The sequence below is a fragment of the Heliangelus exortis genome, chromosome 2 (genome assembly GCF_036169615.1).
Source record: "Heliangelus exortis chromosome 2, bHelExo1.hap1, whole genome shotgun sequence".
In the NCBI taxonomy this organism is placed as follows: Eukaryota; Metazoa; Chordata; class Aves; order Apodiformes; family Trochilidae; genus Heliangelus; species Heliangelus exortis.
In genome coordinates, this window is record NC_092423.1 from 131,605,106 (window position 1) to 131,627,586 (window position 22,481).

General features: G+C 36.8%; 1 protein-coding gene across 41 annotated transcripts in view; it reads left to right on the forward strand.

Annotated features, from left to right (window-relative positions):
* The window catches only part of RIMS2 (regulating synaptic membrane exocytosis 2), a 421,007-nt gene that overhangs the window by 356,312 nt on the left and 42,214 nt on the right, over positions 1–22,481 (forward strand). For 37 of the 41 annotated variants that reach the window (XM_071738118.1, XM_071738119.1, XM_071738124.1 and 34 more), the window contains one exon: positions 10,408–10,649. In XM_071738118.1, the coding sequence (XP_071594219.1) occupies positions 10,408–10,649 (242 nt within the window). The remainder of the gene's footprint in view (positions 1–10,407; positions 10,650–22,481) is intronic. The other 4 variants (XM_071738136.1, XM_071738142.1, XM_071738145.1 and 1 more) reach the window with 2 other exon arrangements.

Sequence of the window (22,481 nt, forward strand, 5' to 3'; positions counted from 1 at the left end):
ATACCTCATTTCAGACAGTCTGCAGCTTTGATATATGGTGCCCAGGGGGGAAATCAGACATTTTTTCTTTGACACTAGCACAGTATCATTGAGACTGATTCCCTTTTCACAAAATGCAGCCTGCACTTCAACCTCTGTTGAGTCAGCTCTGACCTGTGGTCCAGAAAGCACTGATGTACTCCTGTTATAAAAGTTTATTTGAAAACAATGCATCAGTAGTTTTAAAAGAAAAGAAAAATAAGTGCAGATGGAAAGCCCTGGAGATATGCAGTAAGGAGATGAAGAGAAAAATTTAAATGAAGATTTGAAGTAAATCTAAATATTGAAATTAGGTTTTGCACTTTTGTGTGTGTTAAAAAAGACTAATTTTTCTGAAGATATTTAAAATTGCATTGAACCATAAACTCTTCAGTAGATTTTATTATCTTTATTTGTACAGGTCTGACCACAACAGGTCTGTGGACAATAGCAATAGCAACAACTGGTAGAAACATAAAAACAAGGAATGGAATGGAATCAGGCTTTTCTTTCCTTGATACTATGGTTCCGTGGTTTTCTCTTAGTGCTGTACATTTTCAATAATTTTACCTAAGTATTATTTTAATAGAAAAGTGAAAAGATTCTGTAAAAATACTATAGTTCCTTTTCTGATTATTCTAAATTAACTTCATCAAATAATTAATGTTATCACTTAACTTCCTAAGAAAGAAACATAAGCTTCTTGTTACTTCATAAAAGTATTTCTAAAACAGTTACTGGTTTTGTGCCAGTGCTTTTGTCAGATCCATCTGTCAAGTATGATATATGAAGGGTCAGGGGCCCAGTGCTGGTCTTAGTAGTACTTACATAATGCCTGTAGTAAGATGGTACTCCAGCAGTTGCCCATCCATCTGATTTTAATGTTACTTAACCAAGTACCTGAAAATTTTGGTTCAGTACCCCCACTGTACCTGCATGGTGTTTGCACTCATCTTAATGTATGAAGTTTGTAAAGAGCTACTCAGACAAGCTGAGGGATGTGCCATGATGTGGCCCTTAGTAGGAAAGAAGCCTCTACATTTCCCTGCCAGTATCACTGGGAGCTTGCCTCTTCCCAGACAGTAGCCATGACACAAACATGATTCCTATGAAAGTCCAAGGTAAAAAAGAGGAGCCTTTGCTCCAAACATGCATTATGTGCAACATGCACATTGCCTCAGCAGGGAGTTCTGAGCATAGACCTGTCCTCCCCGGATCAGAACAAAGTTTGCAGATTTGTGTTCAGAAAGATATCAGCCAAGTGTCCTCATAGCATTTTCTTTTTATGATGGTCTTAAGTTTTCTGTATGCTTTTCTAATTTCCCCCAGAGGCCCAAAGTGACTTAAAGTCATTTTGTCAAAGTGACAGAAGTCAGACAGGCACGATCATGATGTCCCAGATAGTGTCTCCTTGGTTCAGGCAATTATGGCTTCCAATTCCTTGCTAGTGTCCATTTAGCGCTCAGCCCCTGAAGATAATTCAAAGGGATGCCATGGCTTTGTTACATCTTAATGGTGCCTATTCTGACCCTGATTTTTTTGAATCCTCAAGCAACCTGAATTTAAAGAAATTAAGGAAATGTAAGATTTGCTTTATTCTTTACATGCCCGCTGCCACACATGTATGCATAAGCAGTACAAGGAGTGTGAGCATATTCACACTGTACAGTACTAATCAAAGTAATCTGGTCTTTGATGAATGAAGTATGAATGTAGCTATAGTAAAATCCATATTGACCGCCACAATTTATTTAAATAAAACCCTTTAAGGACATCTGGTTCTTTCCTGTTAGGCAATTTTTCTCTTAATGGAGTGTGTCCTATCCAGTTCCTGCATGCCTGTCTTTCAAAGTTTTCTAGCCAAATGTGTTTTTAAATAATAATAAAAAAATCCTTCCACCTAATTTCAGTTTAGCAAGTAAAGATAAGAAATCATGGTCGCTCTTACCCTGAAGTGATCCATGATGTCTCTTATCTCTATATATATTTGAGAATTTCTGCCTTTGAGTCTGAAATTTTTCTCAGTTTCCAGACTTGATTCTGTATTATTTCCCTTGTGAGGTTAGGTCTTGGTCACATATTGGACTTAAGTCTGGTTTATGAACACAGTGCTTTGCATTTGATTTCTTTTCAGCCCTTTGAGTAACAAATCTGCAGCAGCTAAGTACTGCAGCACTAAGAAATCTTGCAGCAGTGATAATCTAGAACACAGAATGACCCCTCTTTTTCCTCCCCGTTGCAAGACTACAATCCAGCAGTATGTTTGAGTAAACACATAACATATGTTACAAGTAACTTTCAGATTAAGTACATTCAGGATGTGTTTCTGTAAGAGATACTCTCAGTTAAAACATGTTGTCCACTGTCAGTTTTAATTTGGCCAGGTTGTTGTTAGTCTGCATTTACAAATGCATCTCCTTTGCCAGGCTGGGTTTAAAAAGATTCTTTCTAAATTCAAAGGTTTTAGTTGCATTTCTAAACTGACTCTGTCTTTGCTTGGAATTTATTTATTTTATTGCCAAGACTTAAGAGCTCATATGGACTGCTTCTATTTACAAATGAATATCAAATTAACATGACAGCTGTATAATACAATATTTCTGGACCTCAAATAGTTTTCTCAGTAGTTTTCTTCTGAATTCACTCATAGTAAATAGCTGGTTTAGTTCTCTGTATCAAAGGAAAGGGTTTCTGCATAGATTCACTACTGCTAGCAGGGTAATAAAGCTTTTCTGTTACTTTGTGAAGGAAAATATGAAAGTTTGTGAACAGTAGATAAATATGAATATAATAAATTTTAAAAAGTTATTTTACTTTCTAAAGTTTTATAACTTTAAAAGTTGCTATAAATTAAGAAAATGGTATAAATTGTATTTTTATGTTAAAATGGCCAATGATTCTCTCAGAGAAGGTGAGAAGACCATAAGAAATCAAAAATCAAAAATCTCTGAAGCTCTGAGAACTGCTACTGTTTGGAAACAGTTATGTTACAGAGGCTCTTCTGCTTTGCTCTCTTCTTGTGGCAATGTTTAATAAGTAATCCAATGGCCTAGCCCCAAACAATTTTTATATTTGGTCCAATATAAAAAAAATGCTAATCACAATATGGAAAAAGCTATACATCTATGAATTTAAATTAATAAAGAGCCTGATACATTGCAGAGTGGGAAAGATCCAGCTCACCATAGATGCTGTAACAGGTGATGTATTGCTGATTTGTAATGAAAGAGACCTTTGGAACAGATACTTCATATAACAATATTGTTGCTTTTATTTTGAGTTGTGCATAAGAGTTTTCTATGAATAGAAATATACATTAAAAAATACATTATAATCACTGCTTTATTGTTTCTCACCTGTTACAATTCCAATAAAATAAACCTAAGAATTAAGTGGGCCTAGTAGCTATTAGAGACTTATATCACAAATGAGTTAATAAGATACTTTTGACCAAGTGAATCCCAGGAGTCTACATCACTATAATTTTGAACCTGCAATGTCTCTCTTTCATGTAAATTACCAGAGGAGTGCATGCACTGGCTGGAATCATTGTTATTTCCTACATCACAGCTGTCCCCATAATGCTGTTTTTGTTAAATTTCTACAGCAAATTAATGAAATGAAAGCCTCTCCAAATGAGTTAAGAAGACTATTAAATGGCATTAAATTTTCTCTCTTGCTTGTGAAAAGCTGTAAGTGAAATCTTTAGTGGGTCTTCCAGTCTCACAGGAGACATTTATCAGGAAGTATATGTTACAACAATTGAGGATTTGTTGAAGTCCTCTTCCTAGGAAATTACAGCATACAGCTGTACTTCAGCACTTCTGCAGAACCCTGCTGCTATAATGTCAACTTACCAGGGTGTTGAAGAGGGAAAAGAAAGCTTTTCTATATCCACTGACACAAAATATCTGACTTCTCAGTATGTTAGTGAGGAAGATCGTGGAAGGAAGAGTAAGGAGAGGAAGAGATGGGAGAAAAGTGATAAATACTGAATAGTGACAAAGGCTGAGGCAAAGACTGAGGTACTTAATGCCTTTTTTGCTTCAGTCGTTAGTAGTAAGACCAGTTGTTCTCTGAGCTGGAAGATAGGTATGGAAGCAGAATGAAGCCCCCATTATCTAAGGGGCAATGGTCAGTGACCTGCTACACCCACAAGTCTCTGGGACCAGATGGGATCCACCCAAGGGTTGTGAAGGAGCTGGTGGAACTGCTCACCAAGCCACTTTCCATCATCTATCAGCAATCTTGGCTGTTGACTCCCAGGTGACTCAAAGGTAGAAAATGTCATGCTCATCTACAAGGAGGGCCAGAAGGAGGCTCCAAGGAACTTCAGGCCTGTCAGTCTGCAGTAGTTATGGAGCCCATCACCTTGAGTGCTGTCATGTGGCATATGTGGGACAAGGCAATCAGGCCCAGTCAGGTCCTGCTTGACTAACCTGATCTCCTTCTATGACAAGGTGATCCACTTAGAAGATGAAAGAAAGGCTCTGGATGTTGTCTCCCTGGATGTCACTAAAGATTATGACACAGTTTCTGACAACATTCTCCTAGAGAAGCTGGCTGCTCCTGGACTGGTGTACTCTGATGGGTAAAACGTGGCTGGATGGCCAGGCCCTGAGAGCTGTGGGGAACTGAGTTAAATCCAGGTGGTGGCTGGTCACAAGTGGTGTTCCTTGGGGCTCAGTGATGGGGCCAGTTCTGTTTAATATCTTTATCAGCAATCTGGACAAGGGCATTGAGAACGCTCTCAGTAAATTTGCTGATGACACCAAGCTCAGTGGAAGTGTTGATCTGCTTGAGGATAGGAAGGTTCTGCAGAGGGATCTGGACAAGCTGGATTGATGGCTGAGGCCAATTGTCTGAGATACAGCAAGGCCAAGTGCCAGATCACAACAACCCCAGGCAACACTATGGGCCTGGGGAAGAGCAGCTGGAATGCTGCCTGGCAGAAAAAGACCTGGGGGGTGCTGATTGACTTCCAGCTAAATATGAGCCATCAGTGTGCACAGGTGGAAAGAAGGCTGACAGCATCCTGGCCTGAATCAGAAATAGTGTTACCATCAGGACTGGGGAAGTGATCTTGCCCCTGTATTCAGGACACCTTGAATTCTGTGTTGAATTCTTGGCCCCTCACAACAAGAAGAATGTCAGGGTGCTGGAGCATATCCAAAGAAAGGCAAGAAGGCTGGTGAAGAGTCTGGAGCACAGGTCTTATGAGCAGTGGCTGAGAAAACAGGGGTTGGTTAGACTGGAGACATGATTTGGTGGAGAACTTGGCAAAGCTATGTTAAGGGTTGGACTGGATAATCTTAAAAGTCTTTTCCAAACATAAGAATTCTATGAAAATGCTGGGAAGTCGTTATGGGAAATGACAGTTCAGTTCAGGAAGTCATTAACTGTGCTACAGAACCAAATGGATACATGGAAAGAGAGGTGTTCACCTTGTGAGAGTCTATTTGTTTTGATAAGTTGAAGAGAGAAAAATGCTGCGTTAGTGGAGGATATCTGAAAGGATATGATCCGTGGTTTTTGAATTACATTGGTGTCTAAGATTTGGGTTTGGGCCTGTTTTTTGTTTTTCTTGTCTTTAGAGAAAGAGTGAGTCAGTGTATTTTCCTAGTTTAGCTTTTCTTGTTACTGCCTGCTGGATTGCTTAATGTACAGAAAGAATGGGCAGTACTGTGCTGTGCAACAGTATAGGATGCCTGCAAAAATCTCAGTGAGGTTTTTGTGGGATTCATAATTGCTTTTTATAGCACTAACAGCCTTCAAGGGTGTCGTTGTCTTTAATTTCTCCATCACCAGCCTGGTTGGTTTGTCACATTGTTGACCTCAACAGGCACGATAAAGCATAAAGACTCCCAGGTGTCAATGCGATTTTTTAGTTTATGTTTTGTTTTCTTTTCTTTTTCTGGCCTAGACAAAAGGTTCCTGAGGAAATTTGGCACTTACCATACTAGTCATTCAGTCTCTGTAAAAAGTTTTAAGCAAGAATCTGACCCACTAGTCAGATTCTGTCCAACTCTGTAATTGATTCAAAAGCTGCATCCAGAGACTCCAGGTTTTTACCTATGGAGACAGGATGAGACTTTCCATTTGGTACATATAAAACAAAGCTGTTTCATGGAAATTATAATAGCAGCTAACCATATTATCAATCAGCTCTAAAATTACTATTTTCTTGTAAGATTATTGATCACCTTTGAAGCACTAATAAGTCAGTCAGAAGTTAGTAGAGGTTGCATGAAGTTTCTGACTTGTTTTTTACCTCAACAAAAATATGGGTTGAACCAAGGTTTCTTCTGGAACTTGTTTATCTAGGGTCTGGAGCATTTGCCCACATAGTAGTCCATCTTACCTGCTGCAAAACATACCAACTATACTGTTGTATAGAAAAGGGATTCAAGTAATTTTCTCTGCCTTAAGGGCAGGACTGTTTACACTGTGAAATCTTCCCCCTCCTTAACCCAAACCTCACAAACAGTTCCTTTCCTTCTTGGTCACATGCTAAGCAAATAGTATGTCTAAAGCAGGAGATACCAAGACTAAAGCAAAGATCTTATGAGACCTACTTCTCTGCCTCCCTTCCATGAGGGTTTTCTTAAGCACTTTACTCCCATCTGCCTCCATATCCTTTTAGCAGAGAGTATTCTAAAGATCAGTATCTTATAAGGCACTTTGAGAACCCTGCATTTAGCACATACCTATTCCTTCAATCATATAATCTCACAAATTAATTTTATTTAATCTCAGTGTTAAAATACTGTTGTATATATTTAACTGAATGTGTGTGTATGATTATGTTTGTGTATATGTACATGCAAAGAAAACTTCATGTATAAGTAATTTCTGTTTTCTGTTAACATAAAAGGTTATAGGATTTTCTGCCTTTTAATTTACTCTCTCCATTTGATAGTTCTGTTACCGCAGAAAGGAGCTAAACCTGACATTACAAACCCTTATTTTTCTGGAAATAGTCCATTTCTGGCACTATCAGAAGATATTCTGGGTAGAAAGATAGCCTTACTGGTGAGGGTGCCAAGCATCTAGCAAGAATAATTTGTGAGCTAGGATCTGTAAGGCCAGAGAGGGTTCAGAGTGCTGATGAAGGACTTGGCTTGCTCATGACCACTGCAGATTTATGATGAGGTACTATAGGTCAATCAGAAAATTTCCTAGCACTTATTTCTAGCATTTTGGTGAGAGAGGAATGGAGAAAAAAGAAACCTGTGGAGCCTTCTCCAGTAGCTGTTTGCTAATGGAAACATAACAAAGATGTCTTCACTTCTGCTTTTAGAAAGGAGAAAGAAAAAACAGCAAACTTATTTAAAGCAAATGTTTTTTAGGACTCTGCTAAAAAATTAAAATTTAAAAATCTAAATCCCTTTTTCCTTATTTGGATTATTTTTCTTACTTTTCTTAGCCGGTCAAAAGAAAGTGGTTCAGTGAAGTTAATCTCATTGCTGGCAAATGTACACAGCAAAGCTTTCTTTAGTTAGACAGGAGCAAATCCTGCAATTCATGGTGCTTTCAAAGTTAACTGCCAGGTGAAATTGTAGCAACTTTCCATGCTAACCTTTTTAACCACACTGATTTCTTTAATGAAGGTAATTATTGTAATCCATTGCAATAAATAGAATTATGCATTTCGTGAAATGACACATGAAGCACCTTAAAGGCACATTAGACTCAGGAAATGGGAACTTGGTCCTCAGTGTAAGTTTCATGTGAAAACAGAATATTTCTGTTTGTGCTGCTATGACATGAGGCCTTTCTTAAATGCTAATGCCACTTATATAGTAATGCCATAATTATTATTTCCAGGAGTAAATTATTATTTTCCAGTAGTAAATATTACAAGAACTCACTGATTTTCTGGATTACATTCCCAAAAAAATGGATAAATGGAATAGGTTGTTCTGCAAGCAGTAGAAATATTACTTTCCCTATCAGTATGTGCCATACGAATAAGCTCCCATATGAAATAACAGATTCCATAATAACCAATTTATACTACAGGCTTTCCCCAAAGGGACATTCATAAGATCACTCACTCTGTTGACCCTGAAAACAGGGTCTGTTTTCAAAGCAGTTTTAAAAATCAAATAGCTCTAGTTTTCTACTTCTGTGTCAAATTTGAACTGATTTTTTAAATTACTGAAAAGAGAGAGACTGGACAGACATCACAGTCTTTCATCATACTTCCTTAGAAAATTTAGGTCAGAAATAGTATTACTGGATAAGGGACTCTGATTTTCTGATTCCAAGAAGAATTTTTCTTAAGGTAAAGTTGAAGATCCTAGCTTCTTCTTAGATCTCTCTAATATTCCCCATATACAGGATAGCATTGTAACTGAGAACTACTTTCTGTAGCATCTCTTTTCTGTAAAATAATCCCTAAAGGCTCTTGAAAGAAAATACAGCATGTGATGTTATCATCTGACAACTAACTTATGGTGCTGAGAAGCCCCAGAAATACAGAGCCACATTTTTTATTTCCTTGCCTTCCTCTACATCTGCATCCTATCCCATTCTTTGCTTAGTGTTAAATGCACCAGTGTGAATCAGTGTGTACTGGCATATAACAAGAGAGTTAAAAAAGGGTAATAAAACATTTTCAGGTTTTCCTTGTGTTCCAGTCTTTTGTTACTGTCTAAATATCCTAAATAGTTGCATCATTTTTCCAAATCTGATGCCTTATGCCATTTCCCTGGAGCGAGTGAGAAGAGCCCCAGTGATCCCCTTGCTTTTGTGAGCACTGCGTTAACTCCATAGATAGGTTGTGTGTAACAGAACATGTATTACAAAAACTTGAAAAAGAATCAATTCAACCTTCCTTTTTTGAAATAGACTCAGGCAATTATAAGTAAGGGGAAATAGGGGAAATTAGTGGCTATAACCACTACACTCTATAACCATTTGCTGATCAGTAAATCTTTAGGAATAGCCTGTGCCTGCTTTTGAAAATGTGCTTGAAAAGGAAAAATATTCTTTGTTAGTCTTTATATACTGGTGATTTAACACAAAAGTAATTTACCCTGGTTTCTAGAAGTATTTCACTGTTTTTTTGATTGTCTAACACTGTATCTAATGAGGATTTTTAGTGAGATGCAGGGTACTGAACAGAATAATAAAGTCTAAGCTCTATGCAAGAACTTCACTGAAATATTATTTATAGGTATTCAGGCCCACATGTGTTTGTCCAAACACCTACCAGTTAGTTGTCAGAGCAAAATATGGATTGGCAATCCTCTCATCACTGTAGGTAGTCATTTCTGTGCAAAGGTCCCTTTGCCTATACCCTGGGGCATAAGGTTCCCTTGGGGCATATTGTGAAATACTGCAGCAGATAATTCAGATATAGCCATGTAAACCACAGTATATACAGTGGCTTATAAACAGTATACAAATGAGTGCAAAAGGTATATTAAATTAAATTCCATTTATCAGTAATGATGATGTAAGTTGCATAACAGCCAATTTTTGTATTAAATATATATATAATAAAATGTATTTGTTGCTGAAGAAAGGGAGCAAAAAACTTACAGCTGTTCATTACTGTGTAATTTCATCAAAATCATAGGATGATTAAGATAAACCAGATTTCTGAAAACATCCTTGAAATGTCTGGATGCTTAGAAACCAAAGCTAGACTTCAGGCTGATATCCTTTCATTCCACTCAGTAATGAATCACATATCTGTTTCCTGGAGCAATATAGATTGTGTGGATGTATGTGAGAAGTATCAAAATTGCTTGGGTTGGGAAGGACCTTTAGAGGTCATCTAGTCCATTCACTGCAGGGACATCTTCAGCTAGATCAGATTGCTCAGACCTCCATCCAACCAGACCTGTGATGTTTCCAGGAACAGGGAAAGTGCAGGGAAAGTGTCAGTGCATCTGACACTTCTCTGGCAACCTATTCCAGTGTTTCACCACTCTCATTATAAAAAATTTCTTCCTTACAACTAATCTAAATCCACCCTCTCTTAGTTTGAAACCATTACCTGTGTTCTATCAAGAAGATGGGCCGACCACTGATTGTAGAACTTAAATTTCCCTAGCAAAAAATGGATATGTGGTATACTGAGCTATTCATTCAATTTAATGATTTTGCTGATAATTTAAGCTGATTTAAGGCAATCAGTAAATAAGAACTTATTATTAAAACAAAATTTTGATGAGTCAAGTATGTTTACAGGAGATCAAACAGTAACCTAGAATTACAATTGCTCCTTTTTACATCTCAAAAGCCAAACCCTACCTGTGTGAACTAGCTGCTTTTACCCTCCAGTCTCCCAAAACCTTCCATCTGAAACCTGTCCTTTTCTGTCTTCCCCTTTTTACTTTTCTTTGTTACACTGTTTATCCAACCACTGGCTGACAGTGTCTTTACATCCAAAATGCAAAGCAGACAGATGGGTGCCTCAGGAAAGAACATGACTAAGAGCACCAGCATCAGCGGGGACATGTACACCCTGGAGAAGAACGATGGGAGCCAGTCGGACACGGCAGTGGGCACGGTTGGTGGTGGCAGCAAAAAGAGACGCTCCAGCATCGGTGCTAAGATGGTCGCCATAGTGGGCCTCTCGAGAAAGAGCCGTAGCACATCACAACTCAGCCAAACTGGTAGGAACTGGATTTTTTCCCCCTCTCAAGTTATCATTTAAATGTATATAATGTGCATATGTTATGGTTTAATCATTTGGACTTCCTGTTGAAGTTGCCTGATCAACAATATTCTGTGGAATGAAGAAAATGATAAAACGTCTTTTTTTTCTCTGGACATGTACTAAACTATTTCTTTTTTTAGCAAAGATCCTTTTCAGGTTTGACTGAGGCTTCCATTTTCTGCTTGCTTAATGCACCAATTCCTTGTTTCTCAGGAGGCCACATGAGCTGCTGTACTTCTGTGTGTGGGGAATCCTTTCTGCAAGTTTGTGAAGGGCTGGTGAAATGTTGCAAAACTCCTGTGCTTTTGTCACAAATACTGTTTGTGTATTTCAATATGTTTTTTCCCCACATTTGAACAAGCAACCTTATTTCGAAATGAAACAATGTCCCTGAACAAACTGATACATTTTATTACTTTCATAGATCTGTTTTGCTGCTTTTTAATTAATTCCTTTTCAGCCTACAAGTGTTCACCATCAGTACAAATTTTCCTCATTTCTGTTTATCTCATTTAAAGTTTTATATTGAAGCATTTTACCTGGGAAAAAAATGGCAACTTTTCCTTCTTTGATGCCTAAAGCACTTTAAAACATATGCATTTTTTTATATTCCTCCTATTTCAGAAAAAATCCATATAATGCACTCTGAAAAGCTCTCAATTAAGGAAGCTGTATAGGACAAGTATATTTTAAGTGAAAAAAGGTTACTTTTATTTAAATGACGTATATATTTTAAAAGTTTTTAAATAGTTATGCACGTATCTGTATTTGTGTATTTCAAAGTTTCTACATGACACATCTTTTATGTTCAGTGTCTAAGCAAAACTATTGTAACATTGTCATATGTCTCAACGTATAAATTTATAGTGTTCAGCTGTGTGTGATCCCATTCAAAGGTGTCCATTGTGCTAACCACCATTCAAACCTTGACAGAAGATTTTTCAGTTCTTGGGAAGGTTTGCAGTTTATAGTGTGAAGCCAAAGAGGTTTAATGCACAAGTAAAAAGAGCAAAACAGTTATTTGCAATATCATAATTTGTGGTAAATATTGTAAGTAAATTTTCGTAGGAAGGAGATTTAAAGTACCTGGAAAGAGTAAAAGCAAAAAAAAAAAAAAAAGAGAAAAAAAGAAAAGAGAAGTAAGAGTGTAGAAGAAGAAAGAGCACACAAAGAGAACAAAGTTCTTGTGTGTCTGTCTTAGCATGATATGAGACAAGAGAATGAAATAGAAGAGGAGAGCAAATGTTTGTAGTGAAAGACCTGAACATCATGGAAACACTGATGGCTCCATCAGTAGGCAAGTCCTTTCAGCAGTCTCATGCTTTACTGTCCTGTCTATGGGTTATGGAAACGACAGTTGCAAAGATGTTTTTATTTTCTCCAATAGGCAAAAGATAAAGTCATCTTTATACAGATCTGGGAAATGTCTGGTTAAGCAGGAAAAGAACTTAGCCACTTGCTCACATAGAAATCTAAATTTTACTCATGTGATAGTACATAGATATGGAACTGTATTGATATATTTGGATATCAAGTCAAACATTACGCACTACATTACTAATTCTGATCTAATCTGGTCTTTCTTACTATAAGAGAGATTAAATTAATGATGTCAGCTCTTTGTATGCTCTTCAAGTATGTCTCACCTCTAGAGAGAATCTGTATTGTGTGGCTTGCCTAGATTTGGTTTAAATACCACCCTGTCTCAGTTATTTGGGACTTCTAATCTGATGCTTTTATCTTTTTATATCAAATCAGTTGCCAAAAAAACTGATTAGATGCTGAAATCAGGGAGAAATGTGAAATGTAACTCTTGCAAAAATACTCAAGGTTTCTTGACCCATTGACTGTGGATGGCATGTTCTGAAAAAATAATGAATAAGGAGCTGCATTTCAGTGTTGGTAAAGGAGCAGCAGAAAGCAGAGAAACCTGCAGGGCTGTGCCAGGCAGCCCTTCTCCCTCAGCTGCTCCCTGGGTGAGGTCTGTGCTAGCCTGGGCTGGCCTGTGCCTGGCCCCAGCATCAGCCACTGAACCTCTGACTGATTTCTTCTGGAAAGGCCCCTCATATATGGGTTGGATATGTGTTGTTTTGTAGAGCTATTACCACACCAGCTCCTGCTGCCCTATTTGACAGTGCTCCTGAGGGGCCTTCTCTTGTGACCACATGCGGCTGCACCTAACAGAACAAGCACACGAATCATTTAAATAGTTGAGCGATGCAAGCACACTTGGCCATATGGTGAGGAAACCTGTGGCTGCATGTCAACCACTGCATGAAGTATCTGTATGATTCTGTGTTTCCAGTGACAGATGGTGTTGGCCTGTTGAGTGGGTGAGGCTAAGGTCACATCACAAAGAAAAGTTTTGCACGTCTCAATCATCCGTCGGCACATCATGGACACCAGTGTTATACGTGAAAGCCAGAGGTTTAAAACTTGCAGTTGATATATTTAATGAATTTATAAATTTTCCTGGTTTATTTCATCATGCATCTGTTTTCAGTGCCTGCACATGGAATCTTGTGTTGGTACAAGAATTGATACAAGGTCTGGGATCAAAACCCTAATGTGCTGTAGATGTCCTGTAAAACTACAGCTTTCTGGAACTGAGAGACAGGGAACACACACGTGGCAAAGCACTGCATAGAAACTCGTCAAGGTATAGAGGGTTCTTAGGTAGTTGATGAAGAAACTATGCCATTTTTAGCTGATCAGCCAAGTACCGCCTTACATATCAGGCTTGAAAAAGCATTACAATATCATGAAATGACAATATTACTTCAATGGAAAGTTGTAATCATATTTATAGAAACTAGGCTTTTCTGAACTGTGTGCTCATATGAAAGTCAGTGATGTAATGCCTACCAGTATTTCTGAAGCTTTTTTCAAGTTTTTTGTAAAGAATAATTGTATTTCAGTGTTGGCTTTTTTTTTCATTCATACTTTAGTATTAAATCTATGCCAGAAATTATTTTAAAGGTAGGTCATCATAACTGCTTTCAGAACTGTGAAAGCAGGCTTACAATGAATGACTTAAAAAGTCCATTTTTACCGTAGTTCCAAATTAGTTTTATGTTATTTCTTGTAAGTTTGCATGGTTATTAAGAAATTGACACTCAAACTACACATGAAAAAGTATTTTTTGTTCTTATCTGTAATATTTTTGTGTATTCAGGTAGGAACAGTTGTTTGGGGCTTTACAGGCAGAAGGTATGATGATTTGTTGTTATAGGTGGGAGTTAAAGGAGTTATTGTAATAACAATAATAATACTACTAATATATTACCTAAAAACTGTATTTGGATTTCATTCAACTATGGCTAGTGTATATTATGTATTGAAAGACCTCCAGAGAGAGAAATGAAACAAAAGTGCCCTTTTCTCCTTAGGCTCGTGCAGTCTTAAAAGCCTAGAAAATTGCTAATCTAGTAACTCTGGAGACTGAACCCACCAAGAGTAATATATGAGAGCAAAACAATAATTCAAGATGTTTAAAGTATCTGACTTCATTAACATAGGCACTAGAACTAATCTTTTCAAATTATCATAGAAAGAGAATCTAAGTGTGTTCTCATATCCATTACATGAAAAGATCTTTAGTGCTCTGTGAATCACTGTTGTTAAGAGGAAAGAAAGAGCAGAAAAAAATGTCAGTATTAAGATCATGGGAATACAGAAAACATGAATATAAGTAGATGGGAATAATTTTTTTGCTTTTCATTTGGGCTAAAAGGAGAGTTGTAACTTATTTTTTAAAATTTCATACCTTTTTTTACAGTGTGTATCACTTCTGTGATGTTTTTTTCCTACTCTTTGATTTAATGAAAATCAAATAAAATCAATAATGAGAATCAAATTATCAAATTAAATCAATTGTGGGAATATACCAGTATTTTGAGAACAAAGCAGTTAAAAAAAAAATCCTGGAAATTCCTGCAATTTCTTTAACTTTTAACTTTTACTAAAGATAACTTTTGATTTAGACTATAGTAAAAGACAAGATACTATAGAGTGGCAAGATAAATCAGAATTTATTTTAGTTGTGTTTCCTTTACCTGTCAGTGCTACCAAAAAATAACTAAAGGAATAGTCCTTACACTTGAGTAAAGAAATCATACCTAGAAGTCAGAAAGAGTATGTGTTGCAGTTTCATTTCCTGATTCCATAGGCATCTTCCTAGTGGAAAAGTTGGCTTTCCTTATAGAAGAAAATTAAACACAAAATGCAAATCCCAGGCAGCATTTTAGCCGTGTTTGCTTAGCTATTCATAGCTGGAATGCAATCCCTTTCCTTCTGGACAGCCCTGAGGGACCTGATGCTCAGCCCTGCATACAGGTGCAGACCTGTAAGTCTTGGTTGTATTTCATGTATTTCATTAATGAGTCTGTCCCCCTGATTACACCATCTTAGATCTCCCTTTCTCCTTACATGCACTGTCTCTGGCAGGTGGGTACCTGGTGTCTTGACTTCCCCGGTTTAGCAGGCATTTCTCCTTTAGCTGTGAAAATGTTTTTTTTTTTTTGTTTTAAGTTAGCCAAGACATATTGTGCTTGTGGGCTGCTTGTATTCAAAAAGCTAAGCAGTTTTCAAGCCTTTTTTTTAGAATCTGGACCACACCATGGACCATACACACTAAAACATTTTCTTTGTGTATATGCACTCAGTCATGCACAGAGTCCAGTGCACTCTCAGAGACAGAGTGCCATGATATCTTTGGGCATATGATCACAGTAAATGACATCTGTTAAAACAGCTGGCACTAAGCATGTAGCTGCATGACTAAGAGTGACCAGTGCTGTATTGGCTGCAGAGAGGTGTAACTGTGTGTTTGAACAGAAGTAATTTTTCCTTGTTTTTCTCTGTAGAGTGTTACTCCAAGGTAGAGGGCTCTGGAGGGTCTTGCACATGTAAATCTGGCAGAGGACTCTGGGGTTCAGCTGACACTGCTGAGCTGCAGTTCCTCTGCAGTGACAAGGTGCTCCATGTAAGATAATTACTCCTTCTGCTAGGTGAATTCTCCCAAGATAAAAGCTGTATGAAAGAATTGGAAAAGTATTGAAAACTATGTATAGTCAACCATAAGACATAAGCAAATACTAAAATTTAGCAAAATCTCACTATAGCCAAAAGGTTTTTTGATTTGGTTGTTTGGTTTTTGTTTGTTTTGTTTTTAATGACCAAGATAAAGTGTTTCACTCCTTTAGCAGGAAGACAGGCTTTGGCACGATGCCACACATGGCATGAAGATGGAGGGCTGTAAAAGTAGATTTTGGGGACAGCATATCATGGTGTTCTGAGCTCTCTTAGTATCCTGTATGATTCTGGTGTGGTTGAACTATGGCATTATATTGTCCAAGTTATATTTCTCTGTAGCAAAAATCAATTGACTCAGCATAAAAAAATGATGGTTGCCCTTGAGATATTTAAATAGTGTTCATCAAAAAGCATTTCCATTTTAACAAATATTGAAGAGGTCCAAAGGGTAAGCCCACTGAAACAAAGTATTTTGAAATTTTGATATTTTTGTGGCTTCATCTTTTCTTAGAAGAACTGTAAAAGTGAGTATCTCAGAGAAAAAGTTTGAGTGGGATTTTTTTATGTGTTAAAAGCCAAATTTTGGATTCTATGTGGATTGTAGGCTGTTGATGCTCTAAAGTGATGTGTTCCTAAGTAGAACAGTCTGACCTCTGTCTGTCATGAACCAACTATGTAGCCTGTAGAGCAATTTCTTCAACTACTGGAGTAATTGGACAGAATCTATCAGGAACATTGGTCTTGGTCTTCTATGGAATTTCATATTTCTCATTTCAAAGTTTGGATTTATATAAAAAACAGTCTTCAGCCACATATACAGTATATATACTTCCTGTCAAGAACAAGATTTCCACCAGTAGTAACTAAAGGGGAAACTACACTCATTGCCTTTTGTTGCCATTTGTCTTTTGTTGTCTAAAATGGGGTAGAGTATGGTAAGCAAAGTTACTGAACTAAAATGGCATTTGTCTTGATAATGTACACTATTATTGTGTATACCTAGAATTAATTTATGTGGCCAAAATGGCAACTGAAATTCTAACTAACTACTTTTAATCTGACCATGTATTTTAATTTTTTTAATCACATATATGTAATTTAGGTTATTTGAAGCAAGCCGTTCATTTTGGGTTTTATTCCTCTCCTACTTTAGAGACAGATGTTAATGAATTCCTTTAATATGTAGTGTTATACTTGTATCCGTATTCCTGATGTGTAATCTGATTTAGTTTCAAACCAAACCCAAATTAGATTGATAGAAATATAGGATTAGCAGTTGACAAGAGATTAAGGCCAATTTTTCCTACTGATTAGTTGGGAATTGTGACCTGAATCTTTTACCAAAGAGAAAGCATCATTATAATAAATACATTAGAAAGAGCATTAATCACCTTTTACTAAATAAACTCTGGAGAGCACGCTAAGAAATATAGACTCTTAACTGCAAAATAAAAAGGCTGAATGCACAGGCTTTTAAATACATTTTACTGAGGCAATAGATTTTTACCTATAAATTGTTTTCTTCCACATGTAGGAAAAGGCTTGGAAAGAAGATAAGGCAGTACAAAATGAATTCAGCTTTCCTAAACTGATTTTTTGGTAGAGGATTAGTTATATAATTTTTCCATGTATTTTCATAAAACTTCAGTAAGAGATGGATGCAGTGGAAAGAAATATATTGCTGAGGTGCCAGATCTGAACTACAGACAGTTCTAGTTATGATCTTACAGAAGCTCACTGGAAGACAAAGTGTGGGAGACACCTTATGCTATATGTAAGTACCAATTTGATCCAGATGAGAAGGAAGTCGAGTGATGAGATGAGGGAGTGGAAATAAAAGCCTTGATTTTGGGACAAATTCTGCAGATCATGAACACCAACTGAGCAATACTGCACCAGTCACAAAGCATTCATCCAACTTCCTCCCTGTAAAATGTACTTACCAGTTCAGTGAGAAACACACCCATGAGATTTTCAGCTGACTGGGTAGAAGGAAAACTAACTCCCCAGGTTGTAGGCATTTATATGATTAAAAAATACTTATTTTTCCAAAAATTATTATCTGTGTTACCAACCCCTTCCTTAAACAGCAACTTACTTATCACTTGATCTCATTAATAAGGGATAAAAAAGGAGAAAGCTGTGAGATCAGCATGCTTAGTTTGACCTTCCACAAGATTTCTTCTTTCTGTAATTAGAGGTAAAAATAGAGAGAGAAATGTAGGGTGATCTTTCTTGGTAAGAATACTGCAAAGCTATCTTTTCTTATTCAGAGCAGAAGAATTCTCAAAAGATCTCTGCTAAAAAAAAACATATACATCTCATAAAAAAAAACTTGAAAGCTGTTTTATTTTCAGAGTAAACAAAATTTCTTCTTGGTGTTGTTACATAAGGAAACTCCATCACAGTCCTTCCTGAATTAATTCAATCTGGAGAGTGTTTCTTTTCTAGGCTGAGTGCTACCCAACAGAATAATTTATGCTTTCCTTAAGAAAGTGTCGGTTTGAAAACACCTGTGGGGATTTTATAAGCCCTTAGTTATGTGATACATTATATGTGAATTTCTTGCTGGATATTCTGTGAAAAAAATTTCTGACTTCATTCTATGGAAACTTGAGAGTGTAAACATCCTTATAGGACAATTTCATACTTTGGCAATTACTTAGTTTCCAATTTGTCTGAAATGTCTACAATAATTACTTGTAGTTCAGAGTTCTGTATGTCTATGTGACATATTTAGACATGTCTATGTCTATTTTAGTGAAGAAAAACCAGTTTTATTCGTTTTCAGCTTAAATAATTTCTCTAGTATTGTCATATTTTACAAAGCCACATGAATGACTACTATTTGTGTTCTTCCCAGAAGGATAATATTCTTCTACATATTACTCAATGAACCACCTTCACTAAGGGCTTTTGTACTTTGCTTTTGGACAGTTATCAGAAGCCTGGATTTAGCAACAAAAAATAAATGACATTTATATTTACAGATTCACTTTACCTGCATCTTTTTTTTTTTTTCATTTCACATTTTGTAATAATGCAGGATTTCCTTCCTTGTACTGAAACTAAATGTAATACTACAGGTGATCTAGCAAGTCATATTTCCATACTGAATTTGTCTTTAACACTACTGCATCCCATTCAGGAATACTATTAATGCACTTTTGATAAGTGGGTATTTTTTTCTAAGGATAAAATATTAAATATACAAAATATATTACCCAAAAGTAAAAAAAAATATATAAAATAATTACCTGAAAGCAAAAAATCATTAACATCTCCCCTACCCAGTGACTGAAGAGCATACTGCTGTAGGAGTTACCTCTTAAAGCAGCACTTCTCAGCTAGTGCATGAGCTAAGAGACTACTTATGTTCCATTAATGTACTGACAGAAGGCAGGTGACAGTGACAGGTACCTGTTAGAGATCAGGATGCATGAAAATGAACAGATCAGTCAGTTCAGCAGTGGCTTGTAAGTGCTCAGTGCACAGCAGAAGTCATCAACTTGCATGCCTTTTGCTATTCCATTTAAGCAAGTGCTTTCACACAGCATGTTGGCAGATTTTAAGAACTGTTGAACAGTACCCTGCTGAGAAAAGGATTCTTTGTGATTTTGAAATAAATTTTCTCAGATGGTCCAAACTGGATCTTGGCTTTTGCCACCATGCTTGTCTCTTCTCAGTGGGGAGATGAATCTTGCCGGGTGCCTGTTTTGTCCATGTTGCACATTTTCATGTGTCAAGGAAGAAATTTTCTGTCGTTTGGTTTTATGTTGGTGCCGTCCTATATTCAAATACTCATTCCTATATTCCTATACTCATTTGGCATTTGAAGATACACAGTGTATATGGGAAGGAATCTGATGATTTCCTTCTGGAGAGACCTCTAAAGCTCTCAATATTATGACCACTTAAGGTTACATCTATACAGACAAATAAAAAGACCAGGGTATCTCTGCCTGGTTCTGAGAGCAAGATCTGGCTGATGTCCATATGGCTACCTCATCTTAAGCTTTCCTCAGAACAGGAGCACCTCATTCCTAAGTCCTATTGGAATCCTCCTATGCCCATCTCTTCTCCCAAACTGCTTTTTGGGAAAGCTCTGCTAGCTTGGTTCAAAAGAGTGGCAGAGTGGGCTAAGAAATCCTGAGGAGGGTTATAACTAAGGACTCTGCTCCTACAGACTCTGGCACTACAACTAATAGCCTGAGAAAATTAGTTTCATGCAGTCACTCCTCCATGATGGAGGATTTATTTGTCTGTATGTAATCTCCGTAACACTTTGTAGTTTTATAATGCCTTGGTTAACTTCATCTACATTTGGATGAGTAGACCACAAAGTTAATTAAATTCAGGAGGAGAAGGCAGATGTCAGAACAACGTGCTCCTAATACTTACCTGCATATAAATCCTATGTCAGCCTCTAACTCCACATAAATTGCTCTGAGTTTTATAGCTTTGTGTTTTGTAATTCTTCTAAATATATATAGAAGTATAGGCAGGATAGGTGTGGCTGAAATCACTGTCACTGTGATCACACAGGCAAATCTCTTTAAAATCCTTGAACTTAATTTTCATTTAAATTTTTGGCATATCACCAAGAATTCTCCTCTCATCTGAAAGTACTTTGCTAATTAGCCATTTTTAGCTAATTTGCATTCCTTCCCTTTAGCAGAGTTAAGTGTGTTTGCCACTTCCATCTCCAGCCCATCAATTCCTGCTTTTTCATCACCTCTCATCCTGAGTCATGGTATGTCTTTCCAGTTTCTAAATACCAGAGATTCTAGAAAAAAAAGAAAAAAAAAAACAACAACAACTTGATAAATAAAATAATAAGAAGAAACTGTTCCATCAGTTCTTTTGAAAACAGGCACCTGTGTAAAACATTGGTCTTAAATCAGTATGAAAGTAAGGTAATAATATTATAGGATAAAATGGAATTCTATTTGACTAGCACAAATCCACAGATCCAGGATGAAGGGCTCAGTATCCGTGGCTGATAGCAGACAGCCTGCTGAGAAGATTTCCATCAAAGAGAAACCACATCCTGAAAGCAAAAGTGATTGGTGAGGATGAACAACAGCAGGAGGCAGCAAGGCAGACTTTAATGTGACAGAAAGAGTCAAGAGGTGAGGGAAGTGGAGTATGGAGGAATTAAATGATTATATCAGTGAAAGGAGAAAGGAGGCACACACAGGAGAAAGCTAAATGACTGCATGGATCTGGCTGCAGGTTAGGGTATGGGAATCAGGAACAAGGGAGATAGAGGAAGAATAGCAGCTGGGAGGGAATCTAAGAGAGAAAACCCATTGTGAAGAACTGTGCAGTACAGTCTTGGAGTGGCTAGGACAATCCTAAGAAAATAGACTACATAAGCAATTCAGACAGAAATGCCTGTTTTTTTCTTAGGTGTCCTGCTTTCTCCCCAGTTTGTCTTAATCCTTAACTAATTTTCTGCTACTATTTGGGCTCAGTAATTATTTACTGTTAGAGTATCACCTGTTGGTTTTTCATATTAGTCATAATATTAATTAATTAATATTAATATTTTAATTTAATATTTAATATTTTAATATTACTTGTAAAAGTGTTTTACCTTCCAATAGTAATTAAAAATCACTGCTTTACTGGGGAAAGAAAATCAGGTTATAGTTTCACAGGTCCATCCTCAGTGGACAAAAATAAGCCAGCTGTGTTAAATTTTCTATTTATTTTGAAATTAAAGTTTCTCAGGATTTTTATGTTACCTTAAGGTGCCTTTTAAGGATCCTTTTTTGAAGCATTTATTTTAATTTTGGATTGAAAAATAAAGAAAAACTGTCAACATTTTTTTTTAAAAAAAATAGATTAAAGTCTCAAAGAATTCAAGCTTAATTTAAGTGTATATTTGAGATGTACACACTTCTGTTAATGATATATGTGTATAATATACACATGTATATACCCATATATTTTCTATATACATATTTTAAGGGTTTTTTATTTCTTCCTAACTGAAGTTGTTCTACAGATACTACAGGTAATGGAGCCTACACATATCCTCTCAACAATAATCTCACCTCTTGTATTCCATATACTTCAGTTCTTGATCAAATCTAAATCCCTGGAGCTCTCTTACCTCTCTCCCACATCCCCTCCTAGTGGGAAACAAAATCTTGATTTTGGGGACTTTCCAGTGCAAGCTCTTCTGCACGGTGTTAGTTCTACTGTTTGTTCTGTAATAGATTTGCAGTAACAAAGTCTCAGAAATGAGACTTCTGATCTGTCAAAAGACAGCTTCCAAGACCAACTACAGATCCTTCTCTATATTCAGATCATGTGGAAAATTTAATATATTTCTGTCATGAGTGAAGAAGGCCATAGAAGTGCTCCAGGAGAAGGGTGAGATGGATTCACATGCAGGTGTGGAAATGATTTCTTAGCGATACCTATTGCTCCCACCCACTCCTTTGAGGGCTGAAAACACATCTTTGTTATGCAAAGCCTAAACCCCAAGAATGAAATGAAATGAAATGAAATGAAATGAAATGAAATGAAATGAAATGAAGACTTCAGCATTTATTATTCCTAGGGCTTTTTTTTCCTGTTATTTTTTTTTAGCATTTTATGACTGATCCTTGCATGGAGTACTGATTTTTCCTAGACAGTAGTACAACAACCCCATGCAGCGCTACAGGCTGGGCACAGAGTGGCTGAGAGCAGCCAGGCAGAAAGGGACCTGGGAGTCTGGATTGACAGGAAGCTGAACATG